The sequence below is a fragment of the Hirundo rustica genome, chromosome Z (genome assembly GCF_015227805.2).
Source record: "Hirundo rustica isolate bHirRus1 chromosome Z, bHirRus1.pri.v3, whole genome shotgun sequence".
Taxonomy (NCBI): Eukaryota; Metazoa; Chordata; class Aves; order Passeriformes; family Hirundinidae; genus Hirundo; species Hirundo rustica.
The window spans coordinates 43,820,992-43,834,732 of record NC_053488.1 but is presented as its reverse complement, the minus strand read 5'-3'; the positions used below and the strand labels follow the sequence as shown (position 1 = coordinate 43,834,732).

The 13,741-nt window shown below is 35.1% G+C and overlaps 1 protein-coding gene across 1 annotated transcript in view; it reads left to right on the top strand.

Moving 5' to 3' along the window:
* Window positions 1-4,304, top strand: part of AUH (AU RNA binding methylglutaconyl-CoA hydratase) — a 132,446-nt gene extending 128,142 nt beyond the window's left edge. The window contains exons 10-11 of the mRNA XM_040090985.1: window positions 1,624-1,671; window positions 2,587-4,304. Coding sequence (XP_039946919.1) covers window positions 1,624-1,671; window positions 2,587-2,664 — 126 coding nt within the window. The 3' untranslated portion in view covers window positions 2,665-4,304. The remainder of the gene's footprint in view (window positions 1-1,623; window positions 1,672-2,586) is intronic.
* Window positions 4,305-13,741: the final 9,437 nt, after the last annotated feature.

Genomic DNA, 13,741 nt, shown 5'->3' with positions numbered 1-13,741 from the left:
CAAAACTTTCTAAAGAGTGAAATGTATTTTTATGTATCTCAGACTCCTGAGATGCTGTTTTCTGTAACAAGGCTTAGTAACCTCAAGACCAGTGAACTCTGCTAATCATTAATATTAGTAAACATAAACTACTATGAACAAACTGTGTTTCAAATCTCAGGGGGGAAAAATTATCAAATTCATACTGTCAAGTCTGTCAAGCTCTCAGTGTTCAGTAACTTATAAAGTTAAAAGCTGAAGGGCATATTATTTATTTTTAATAGTTTAATAGCAGTTAGTGTTAAAATTGTACCTGGAGCCTGATTTCATGTTTGATTCTGTTTGCCACTCCATCGTCACTTCATTGCCACCTCTAAAACTCATTTAAAATCCTGTCTGGACACGTGTTTTATTTTAGGTGTCCATATCCTAATGCTGAGTTCAGCAGGTCTGTTCATATGTAAAGTTAGGCTATGCATCATACACCTTGTCAAGGCTCAATGTGGTACAAGGGAAAGAGGATCATACCATGTGCAGCACCTGAATCAAAGAAGATGAATTTGTCCTTTTTTCTTAAGAATCACAAAACCAACCAGTGAGTTCAGCAAAGTGTAACACCAGTAAGTGGTGGAGAACCAAACTCAAATGCCATTGCACAAACAGTATGTTAGGTTTCCACAGAAAGTAATGGTGGAATTTGAGATATATTTCAATACCCAAAATTCAAAATGCTACAAGCTATCTGACTACCAGATATAGTGGATAGAAGGGTCAAAATAATGATGTTTATAGAATTAGGGATTATAGGGTTAGATGAACTCTGAATGAACATCTCTAGTTCAGTCTTGAGGCCCAAGACAAGACCTACTGTACCAAAACCAGTCAAGCCAAATGGCTAATCTAAGCTGCTGTTACAAAACTACCCTGGCACAGATTTCATGCTTTCCTTTGATAATTTATCCTATAACTTATCTTCCCTTGAAAACTCCTTGTGGTGCATAGCCATAGTCCTTCCAGGGGTCAAGTGGAGAGCTAGTGAATTCTGCAGCATCTGGTGCTTAAGACAGATGTAGAAACAATGAGGCCCAAATTCAGCCTTTTCAACTGTTTAGGACAGCTCACAAAGAAATGAAATCTATTAAAAATAGATGATGATGATGATGCAAGACAGACATGGGCCTCTTTATTTTTCTGTTTTAAATCCTTTTGAACTTGAACCTGTGTTTATTTTGTGGCATGCTATCATGTTCTTGTATCACATTTTGAAGCTACATTGTTTCAGAAAAAAAGATTTAAATAATCATGTAGTGCATCTTTTCTCTTGTAGTAAATGAAATTATTATAAATATGCAGGTAGCTAATGCTTTTTACCTAACGAGATGACTCATAGTAAAGAGCAGACATTTTTTTGAGTATATTGCATGCTAGTTGTATTGCCAAATCAGGAGTCTGTTACAGAAATACTCTGTTCACATATCAGTGTAGCATTTCTATGTTAAAATAGTGTAGAAAAACTTTGTAGAAGTATTTTAGTATGTGGCATATAAATATTTATATTAGGTGTGACAAAATAATATACGATAAAAAGTATTTTAAAAACCACTATTCTTATTTTGATTCTATTTTTCCTATTCTTTTCTTCAGGTCGACTTAGTAACAGGTTTAGCAATTGAAGAAGCTTGTTATGCTCAGGTATGTAAATACGATTACATGAAAAAATCACAGAAAACAGGCTTTGCTGATTTTTGTTAAGAATTATGCAGAAATTCAACTAGAAATTGGTCTGTGATTTTTTTCTGCAAACTTTTTGGGATTTTATTTAAACTTCCATCTACTTGATCTGATTTTGTAAGGAATTTAAGGGAGTAGATGTAGTACAGGGCAATAACACATCTGTACCAGTACTGTTAGGGTGAAGGTAGTGAAGCAGTACCAGCCATACACCTGACCAGTCATACACTACCATGCCAGTCCCAGGACTGCCTTGCTTTTGCTTTGTTTTGGTTTAGTATGAAATAATACTAAGGATGCTTCATGTGCCACTAAATGGCATATGTGCCACTAATAGCATATGTGCTAACCAATAAAAATTTGAGACAAACCTCTTTGCCAGTGAAACATGGGAATGATGTGTTTGAGATTATGTGTTCATCGGCTTTGAGACAAGTTTTTATGATGAAAATAGAAGCATCAGCATTATATGCTTATTTAAGATATGGTAATCAGATTAATAACCTTCTCCCCCCTCCCAAAACCCCAAAATTAACCCGACCAAAAAAAAAACCAACCAAAACCCAAACCTTGCCTTCCCCTCCCCCTCAAATAAACAAAACAAACAAACACACTTCAAACCCTTGAGAATTTTTTAAATTCATCTCTTTGGAGAACAGATACTCCTTCCACACCCAAATTATTTATCAATCTTTTGTCATGCCTTTGAAGTGTCTGATACATTCCTATATCTGACTAGATAGCTTTAATTTTTCTCCTGCATTAAATTTTTTTTGATGCGTCTGGGATGCATTGAAGAACTAGGATTTGTATGAAAAGATCTTTCTTGGTATTGTTTCTGGTGTCAATAATGAATGGTTACTCTGCTCATTACAGACTATCCCAACAAAAGATAGAATTGAAGGCCTTCTTGCATTTAAGGAGAAGAGACCTCCTCGCTACAAGGGAGAATAAAAGAATCTGATGCCTTTAAAATACAGGGGGATAAAAGTACTTCTATGAGGACCATTAAGGTGCACTTTGCATCTGCACCTGGAATATCACAATCACCAAAGTAACAGCAAATCATACAGATGTTCCAACATATTGAATGTGTCCATACTTGTACAAAGCTGAGGTAGAAATGTGTATCAGCTCATGCTCATTACAGTTTCTGATGGTTGATCTGTGTATTGACAAAGTCACGGGTTCTTGCAGCATTTCTAAAATTTCACATGTATGAAACATGCCATTCCACAATTGAAAAAGCTCTGTAATTCTTTACATAGACAAAATGTGTTTGTGATGTTAAGCATAAATCTGCTATATCATTTTATCAAAACAAAAGCAAAAACTGAACACCAAAAATAAGAAATTTTACCAAATATGCATTTAAGTGATTCTGTATGTCAGTAAAAATTATGTTTGAGTATTCTGTTGGAATATGTGTATTATTACTAAAGCTAGGGGAAATGAAAAAGATTATAATTTAGCAAATGTTAAGCTTTGTTTATCTTACTCTATCCTAAGCAAAATGAAATTCACTTAGCACTTAATGGTGTCCTTTTGATAAAGTTGTTGCCATTGTATTCATTTAATTGTATTAAGTGAAGACATTTTCGAGGCCAGCCTTTAATTATCCATTTCTGCATGTTAAACCTGGTTTTGTCTTGCATTTTTCCAACATATCATCTGATCAGCACTGTAATGGAACTTTATATTCACTAAATAACCCAGTTATTTTAAATTTTTGATGATTGTATTAAAGATGGTTGTGCAGGGATATGACCAATCTGTAATAGAACCTAGAATTATCTTAATCTTCAGAATATTCTTTTTGCAAGTTTTATGAATGTATATTTATATACAACAGGGATGATGTTGAAAGGTTCTTTATTTTGTGGTGGCCTCAGAGTTCTTTTCATACATTGCAAGAGAAATGCAGTAAGTTTCAAGGTAAGAAAACTTGTGATTCATACTCTGTATTTGCAATGGATGCAGCATATATAACAAATATCTGGAAATAACCTTGTAGAAAGTATTTTTTGTTAATTTGACTGGAAAATAAACATGGCTTAGCAGTCTGAGGCTGTCTTTTTATATGAAAACAAATTTATTCTTGCTGGGTTACCATTGACTCATGAAACTTGTGTATGCTTTGCTGTTTCTGCAACACCAACTATGGTCACTGTCCATATCTATGATGATGAAGCAGCTCATCAGCATGAAATGACAAGAACACATTTAAATTCATATTTAGACATATCATTACATGTAAATTGATTATAACTGGTAGAGCTCACACTTTGTTGACTGGTAAACTTGCTGAGCCAATCATTTCTTGCCCAATAATTTGAAAACAAAGTACTGGTGCTTGTTTTGATAGTTAAATAAAGCCTAGAGGGTCATTTTCTAGTGTTTTTGAAATGATAACATGTCATTTTCCTTTTTACTGACTACAAAATAATTATGTTAATAGGAAAAAAAATTAAGCTTATGCTGACAGGTTTCTGTTGCATAACTGTGATATACAGTCTGGTTATTGAACTGCCTCTGTTTCTACCAAGTACTGATTAAATAGCTTCTGTGAATGTCTATTTAAAAACACCTAATAACTTTAAGTACTGTGGCATATGACTGTGTAGATTCATTCCTTTAATTCGTAGTTTTGATCTCAGAAAATAATTTTGCTGTTGCAGTGGTCTCTGCATTCTTTTTCTCAGGAGAAGATAGCGTAATATCAATTTGAGTTCCTTCTTTGAAGTCAACAGTTTGAATATTATTACAAAGTGAGTTTCAGGACAGTTTTTAAAGGTACTTTGGAGTGTTTTTGAAGTCATTCTGGAGGAGCAATATTTTAGCAAAAGATGTGTTAATCACTTACTGTCTCATTTATTAAGTGACAAGTTTTGATTGCTGCAATGCTCGTAATTAATAGTAATATTAGAACTCTGCTTCCTTGAGAGGGTTATTTGTAATAAAAATGCTCATATAAAGGCTGACTTTTTATAAAAGGTATGATCTGGCAAATCCTCCTTCAAGCACTTAGGCTCAACTCTTTCAGTTCCTGGTAAAGTCATGTTTTTCTCCACGATACCTCATAGATGAATGAGCCCTGGTCTCTGCTGGTCTTCTGAAAGGTTATTTCATGGTCCCTAGACATAAGCAGCTTTTTCTCCTTCTGCTGAGCTCAAGTAGATAGTGAGTTCTTCTGCACTTCACTGAGTTGGATATTGAAAAGTTATAACACAGGTAGGTCCATTATCCGTCATTAGTTATCAGCTGATAACTTCTCAACATTTGTAAATTCAGCTTACTGAGTTGCCTAGAAATTCTCAGCCTCATGCAGAAATTAATGTGTGACTTTATATAACACATTCCGTTTTTCCCTTTAGTGTAGCAAACTATTTATATTTCCAATATTACTAAAGTAACTCACATTCTTAGTAGTTTTCCTAGATTTCTGGATAAAGTTTTCATGATTGTCTGCATGGCTATAATCAGTTCAACGCTTTTGAGCAGATAATGTAATGGAAAAAAAGGTGTGTTTTATTTATTCTAAGATTATGTAATGATACAGTTAAGTGCTTTTGGAGATGTTTTCTGTGGAACCTTTTAATTACATTTGCAGTCATTGGTGCCCAGTTATTTTTGAAATTCTGTCAGTCTATGTGAAGTTAGTCATAGTCCTACATCAAGGTTCATGTCAGTGCTTTTCTAGGACTGCTTTCCACCAGCTGCATTTAGAATGGTAAATATCAGGATCATTCTCAACTGCTTCATATTTTACTCAGTCATTGCTCTTTGATGCATTTAATCATAGTTACAGTTATTGAATAGATCACCACTGAAGAGAGCAGAAATCATGCTACTTGGAATCTGGTGTTGGGAGACTTAGGGAGTAAAGTAAGGGGTTTTGACACTAGTGTCACTTCACATACCAAACCCAACTCATAGATGCAAAGTGAAAAGAGTAGTTGAAATCTTAATTTATCACTGCATAGTCTTTATTTACATCTTTTTAATGCAAGAAAATCCCTGAAAAGATGTCTGCTGAGATTAGAGAGGGGATTTATTTACAATTTTAAAAAATGTACTTAAAAAATAGTTCATTTGAGTGGTGTACATTGAACAAGATGCATTTTCATGTCTCATTTGTGGAATTTTAGCCTTGTTCTTGAAACTAACGTCACTGCTGAAAAGCTGGAGGGCTTCATTGTCTACTGAGGTGGATACAGTCTGTGTACTTAGGGTGTGATAAAGTTCATAATGATATGGTTAAAATCTTCTTTTCTGCACACTTTTAGAAAGAGAACTATCTTCAAAAATGATAGAAAGAAAAATGGCGAGCAGACGTAAGCCAAAAGAAGAATTGTTTTCAGCTAAAGGTAATAAAATTTATCTTGTCTACTTTGTGGGATTACAGTAACTTTTTTTTTTCCTATTTTGCCTTTTTTTCCTGTAGGCTTTTCTTTCCTTAAAATTTCAACACTTTTAAAAATTTGTATGGGTTGTTTTCACTTTAAGAACATAGGTATTTTATAAACAAAGTTAGTAGAGTTTAAAAATTTTCTTGAAAGGTTTTTGAAAGACGTAATCAGAAATTACAGTGTCACTAAATCACTAAAAGTTAAGTAATATGCCTTTTTTATTATAGATTTAAATCATGCTCTTTTTCAACCTTGGAACAGAGTTGAATAGAAGTTTCTGTAGTTATGCAGAATGTGCTGTGTTTATACAATGTGTTCACACAATGTGCTCATTATGCTTTACATGTCTGTGTTTACTAGCATGTCATATGCATGCATGTATATGTGTATGTGTGTGTGCATTTGTATGTGTGTACATGTAAATAAAATTATCCAGACTGTGAGGCAAAACCAAATCAATCCCTCAGAATGTGATACATCTCTTCTGCTTCAGGAAGTTTTGAATTTATTTGTGCAAGAGCACAATCAGCAAAACAGTGGACCCTACACAGCATGTACCATGACTGCTACAAATGGGCATACTTAGCATGTGTTCTGTAGCACAGAAATTATGCTGCAGAAAAAGCAGGCGAGTAGTGAGGGTATGCATATATATCTGGTCCTGTACATGGGGTAGTTCAGGGCTAGAATAAATGTAGTAGGAGTCAAAATGGGTTCTTAAGTTTCAAGAAAGGTGTGGTATTGAGATAGCACATTCCTCCCAGCCCTACAATATCATTTGCTCCTGCAGTTTGGAGAGGCCAGCAGCAAAAATGAGCAGCTCATTAATCAGCCACTGTCACAGATTATAAGATCAGTTTCTATCCCCTTTAAATAAGTCTGGACTTAGATTTCATCTTCAGCTTTTATCTAGTAGATAATTCTTCCAAGGACAGTCATTCACATGGGAAGAAATATGAAGTATGTTAAAAGAATTTATTACAGAGGGTGTGAACATTCTGTGTCAAAGCTAACTCCGATTTGCAATACTTGAGTTCAAAATAGTACATTAACCCTCTAAGGCATAGTCTGTACATAGTCTGTGTGTTTATAAACTCTTCAAAGTTCTGGCTATCCTTTGGTTATAATTTCTGAAGCATATGCTAATAAAGCTTTCATAACATTAAAGGGCTGAGAATATGGTGAAGTTTTCTTGTTGCATAATATAACCACTTTCAGAAGAACATGGAAAGTTTGTTATTTTTGTAAGGAACTTATACATCAAATTGTTGCTTCTTTATTCTGGCAACTGCTAATTGATTTAACATTTTCCCTTAAGCATAAGGGACTTTGTGATATCATCTTTGGCTCAATTCTTTTTAGTATGTTAAAAATTCTGATGCCAGTTGTACAATTTTTTTTAAAATGTGTCTCTTCCATGCAGCTTAGGAAGACAAAGTTAAAAAATATAGTTGTGAGGACAGAGTTGTGAAGGTTGTGTTTTCACGACATATAAATGTTAGTAATACATCTGTGGGCTTGTGTGGAAAGAGTTTGACTCTCCATCTTTTGTATAACAGGTCTTTAGTCTGCTGGGGGACTGTTGTCTTCAAAGCTGCAGTATTGTAAATGCACGTGAGTGTCCCCAGCTAGTGACCCCTCAGGGTGAATGGTTCATGTAGTCCTGTAGTTACTTTTTGGCCACTCCATCCAAGTAGAGGTGAAAGGAGAAGAGAGCCAGGGAGCATGCTTCTAAGAAGCAGTGGTTCTTGGAAGAGTATATGTGGAAGAGGTTTTATAGGGTGGGTTCAGGCTGAATTCTTAGGTCACAGTTAATGTCAACACAATCATTTCTAGTATCTTCATGAGCAGCGCCAAAATGTTGATTTTTTCTGTATTGGTTGGTTACAGCATCTGAGTTCTGTACCCAAAAAACTAGTAGAGATTGTAATCTCCAATAATGATTCCTAGATTATCTGTATAACAGATAAAAGGAGATGGGAGCCACAAAAACAGCATGACCAGAAGGATTCTGTCTAAGTTACTAGTTCATAATTGAACACATGGACATGAGTTTTTTCCACTTCGGGTGGAATGAAATTCCTGTCTCTGTTTTGGATTTTACAAATCTTATCTGACATCAGTCCTTTTTTGAAAAAGTGAAGGGGGTATGCTATGGCTCTTCCATCTGTATAACTGCTCAGTTGTTGAAGGACTCATGAACCATCAAAGCAACTCAGTTTCTGCTCTCTCCTTTTCACTTAATTGACCTGAGTTTCCTACAGTAGTGACCTGTTCACTGGATTCTTTGAAGTTATGCATGATGAAATTTCTCTACTTTAATTAGTTATTCTACAAGTTAATTTATTGGGATGTAGACATAATGACATCCACCTAATAGTTTGTAGAAGTAAAGGCCTGTCTTGCAGTTCCCTCATGCAGCAAGTATCACACTGGTTTTATAATAGATGCTGTAACAAGGATGGGAGACATGCTCACTTTCCTCTTGTCCCCAGCATCTTCTTTGTGCTGACTCCTGTCTGCTAAACATGAAGATCATAATGAGTCAGACTCTTTAGATGTGGAAGGTTTAATTCATCAGTTCCAAAAGGCCTTGGATACAGCACTTTCTAAGTTCAGTTGCCTAATTTCATCACTTCCCGATGCAAAATCTCAGCAGGAGTTTTGAGAATCTGAATTTTTGACTGGGACACCTATGTCTGTATAGAGATGTCTTAGTTTTGTGATTTTACTTCTGGTCTGCTTTACTCTTTAGGATTCTTAGTTAAGCTTAAAAATACTTCTTCAGTGTAAGCAATGTCTGAAATCGCTTTTCAGACATAGGCACCATATCATAGATCACATGATAGAACTAAGTTACTGATAACAGGTGATAATACTCACAGGTACTGGCTACCCATGTCTGTACCAGCTGTCCAAAATAGAAAAGACAGTCGTCAGTGAGAGAGGCGAAAACACTGGCAAGTGCGAGGAGAAGTGATGTTGGAGCAGCAGTGGCACAGCTACAGTTGGCTGTGCTAAAAAAGTTGTATGAAGCTGGTTATTACACCTCAGTAGCCTGATTCTGCCAACAGATACAAAGTAGCTGTGTACAGGACAGAGCTTTTGATCACACTCAGAGTGTGTGTGGGTGTGCATAGTATATAAAATACATGTCCATGTGTCCACTCTACTTCCAACACATAGTTTTAAGGTTATTCATAGAAGCTTTTAAAGCATTGATTCAATTTTTAAAATAGTTCACTCAAACCACATCCCCACAGGTATGTGAGTTTAGAGTTACAAAAACATTTTGCCCTATACATGTTTTTATATTTCGTATAATTACAGCATACTTATCTGAAGTATTTCACAAGTATAGTTTTGTGTAATACTGGTAGGAGATTAAGTAATAGCTGCTTACTAGCACTATTGCACAAGAACATCAAATGTAATAATGATGTTCTGAGATTTGGGGTACCAAGCATGCTTTTGGCTGCTTTGCTCCTGTGACCTTTATGCTCTTCTGGTTAATACAGCAGTCCTGTAATGATACACATGTTTTCCTTTACACAAATGCCAGTAACTACTTGAGCAGGGCACTTGATTCCAGTTTTGATGGGCGGTGCCTATAATGGACAATGGTAGTATATCCAAGCCAAGTTGGCTATCTTTGTGCTTTACAGTGCCAAAAACTTCAAAGCTTCTTCCTTTTAGAACTCTAAAGCAATACAAGTTTGTGTTTCTTCATATCATCAAACTTAATTATTGGCAATAAGCAAATGCTGGCAGGAGCAGCACATCACATGGCTCCGTTTCTGCTTTAGAAAAGGTCAGCATATGGCATAAACATTTTGCTGTATTATGCAGCCTTGTACTCTGATCACATAACACATGCTTCAGAAAGCATTATGCAATGATAGACTCACTGATTAATGACTGCTTGCACAAGAAGTTTTTCATTACCCCGAATGCTAGCATCCTGGGAATGATTAACTTTGTGACATAACTCTCATCACATAAATATGGAAGATTCAAACACTGCCTCAAAATAACATGTTTCAGAAATAACTGAACACTTTCCTGCTTAGTACTGTGTACAGTATTTGGTTAACAACTGCTTTAAACCTTCAGAGCTGGATAGAAAAGCCTATTTGTGAGAACCGAAAACAAGATTTATTTCTAGGGTTTAAAGTTTTACCCAAGATGAATTTTTGCACACAGCGGCATCTCATTTGCAATGTTTTTCTTCTGCTTGTGTAAGTTTGAATTTCCTGAGAAAAATCTGTGCCAACTCTTTTCAGTTTAGCCAGTGAGTTAAACAGAACAAGTCGAATCTAGCCCTTATTTAGACCAGCAACTGCATGTATGTGAAATGACTCAGTCCAGTGTGTTTAGTAGTATGGTACATACAGTTGTATGCTTAAATCAGAATAGTGATAGCTCATTAAATTTACAATAATTGCCAATGTTTCTGCAGGCAGAGTAAGAAAGCAAAATGTGTTCCCAAATGAAGTGTCTTGCAAACTTAAAGCCTGAACATTGCTACATATTCATATTTAACATTTTCATATTCTATTGATTAATCATTCCATTTTCAAATTATGCAGATTCCTATGTTCAAAATCATCATGACAGTAAATCACTCATATTATCATATTCAGGATGTACAGAAGAGGAAAAGACTATAGAAAGAAATGTTCCTTACCATATTACCTCACATATGAAGATTCATCCTTGGTTTTGAAGTAATTACTACAAGTTATCTATGTTTTAACAACTTTATTAAGGAGAAAGTTGGTTTGCATGCTTGGAAATTCAAGATCAGTGTTCACAAGGAAATATCTATATTAAACTCCTACTTAGTAATCTGCCTTTAAATGTCAGACAAAAAAAAAAAAAAAAAAGAGAGAGAGATCGAGATCTGCTTTTTTATGATTCTCTCTCCTTTAAATAATTCTGCTCATGAACTACCACATTAAATAAAGCTACCTAAAGTCCTTGTAATAGGGGGGATGGTTTCGTCCTTGTAATAGGGGGGATGGCACATACATTAGTGCATATGTGCCATGTCTTCAGAATTAATCTTCATTGAGAAAAAGTACAGAAGCTAAACATTGATCTTCAATATGTTCACATTAGTTTTTGCCTTTTCCTGCATTCCAACTACTGCAAGCAGTAGCAAAGGCTAAAGGAAATGGCCTCTGACTAAGCATTAGCTACCAGCATGCCCTCATTATAGCTGAGGGCTCTTATTCTTGCCTAGCCTACGTGCAGAGCCAGCTACTCTTTCAGCTGTGATGACGAAATGCCATGCATTTCTTCCTGGAATAGTACGCAGATAAGAGGCCACTTGTTATGCTGAGGTTTCAGATGAACTCCACTAAGGGTTTCAAAACACTCTGTCACAATTATATCAGGTTTCTTTAGCAACCAATTCATTTCAGACACTTTGAAGATAAAAAGGGAAGAGATGTTATTTTATTTTCCCTTGTGGTTTCACTGTTTAAACTTTTACAGGATATGACTAGATAGTTTATACATGACCTGAATTTATTAATTTTAAAGAAAAGTAGATTAAAATGGATCTGTTTCTCTCTTGAAATTCACATTATTTGTAGTCCCCTATGTGTACCTATACCTTCAGAGAAGACACAAAAAGGCTCATGCCTGTGATATGCTGCTAGAACAGTCCTGCTGTGCAGAGTCAGTTGCTAAGTGCCTTGACCTTATTCTGGGTCCAGCAAAAAACATGAGTTTTGAGAACCTTGCAGCACAAAAGGTTAATCCTTTATCCTGGAGTTGAGTTCAGATTAAAGGATGTGTGTGTGGAGTACGAGCCCAGTTGACCTAGGTGTTACTTAGCAGTGGTGGGAGAACCTGTTTGTGAGATCATCTTGCAGCCTTGGCACGCATTTAGGTGATTCCATGCACTAACAAAAGCAACATTAGTGGAATCAAGCAAATCACAAAAGTGTTCCAACTGTAAAAGAAGGAAGGAATCTATGAAGTGTTTGTTTCAAAACAGGTAATACCATTAGAACCAGCAATAACGGTATAAATTGCCTGGAATAAGGAATGGATCCTATGTAGGTTAAATAGCTTTGTTTGCTCACCCATAAATGCTAATACAACATTTATAATCTGTGATATGCCCCATTTCCATTGCATGAATGGCTCTTTAGATAGATGTAGTCAGTAGGAAGAAGAATCTTATTGTGATAAATCTTGAGTAAATCGCAACCTAAATAAGTATTTAATATGAAGAAAACTAACCCAACCCAAAATGGTATCTCTCCTTTATCACTTCCCCTGCAATTCTCAACATTTACTAGTATCTCGTTAACTGGGAACTACAGGCTAAATTCAATTTCCTTTTAAGACAACAACATTTTCTTTTTCCATTTACATAATGGAATTTGGATCAGGTCTTGCTTCTGCAATCTTATTCCTTTAATGCTTTTAAAATAAATGTGTAATTCCCAGTGAGATCACTAGGAATCTTGGCTATTCATAATTTGTTCCTTCTTTTTTTCTGCAACTGTTCTTCAGGATAGTGGGTCCCCTTTGAAAATGTCCAAGGAACACTAAATTTTTTAAACCTCCTGCTTGCCTTTATTATTTTTTTCTTCCCTCTCTTGGAAAAGTCCCTTTCTTTAGTTACTGACTACTGACTCAGAAAAAAAAAAAAGAAGACCCCAAAAAACCCATTTCCCTCACAAATAAAATATTTCTTAATTGTTTACTAGAAATAGATGATTCTTGCCCATTACTTTGAAGAATTCCTGTCCTTGTCAAAGCAGGATATACCAACAAAGCGTATGTTGCTCCAGGATTTTTCTGCTCTTTTTGTCAAATTGTTTACCAAAATACTCTTGCTACAATGGTCACTAAAAGGCCTTTTAATTGTTAGACAACTTCTTTCACAAAAGTTCTAATCCATCAAGTATAAATATGAATAATGGGCATCTTCTTTTTTGAACTGTTGTTGTTGTGAACTTTTATTTTAAGTAACTAGAATAAGACAAACCTGTTAAAAATGGTATTTGTTAACTACTACTGCTTCCAAAATGTCTTCATTTTTTAAACTTGTTTGTTTTAATTCATCCTATGTGGCATTTAAAGTATCATGCAATGTCTTATCTCATTTTCTATTTTAGAAGATTTAGTCTTATTCTCTGAAAGACATTGTTTTATTAACGGAATATCACAGGGAAAGAAACCAAACCTTCTTGAAAATGATACTAAAAAGCTAAATGCTCTTCTGTGGTTCTGAACTTGGAAATGTTTTAACTGAAATTACTGCAGTTGAAAATTTGTCATCTTTACTAAATTAATTGTTAGCACGATCCAAACTAGCTGGATGCAAACAAGCTCAGATTTCTTTACATGCATTTGCAAATAATGCTAACATGCTAATTGCAGAATAGCTCTAATGGGCATTAAAAAAAAAAAAAAAAAAAAAAAATCCCTACAAATTAGAATCCTTTCCACCTTAACTAAATCAAAGTTAAAGAAGGAAATGGAGAGAGTCTTTATTGTGCTGTAAATATCAACAGTTTTATTCTAAGTCATAACAGCAATAGCACTTGCTAGTCAGTAATTCATGACTAAAATGTAAACAATTTATGCTGGTGATAATT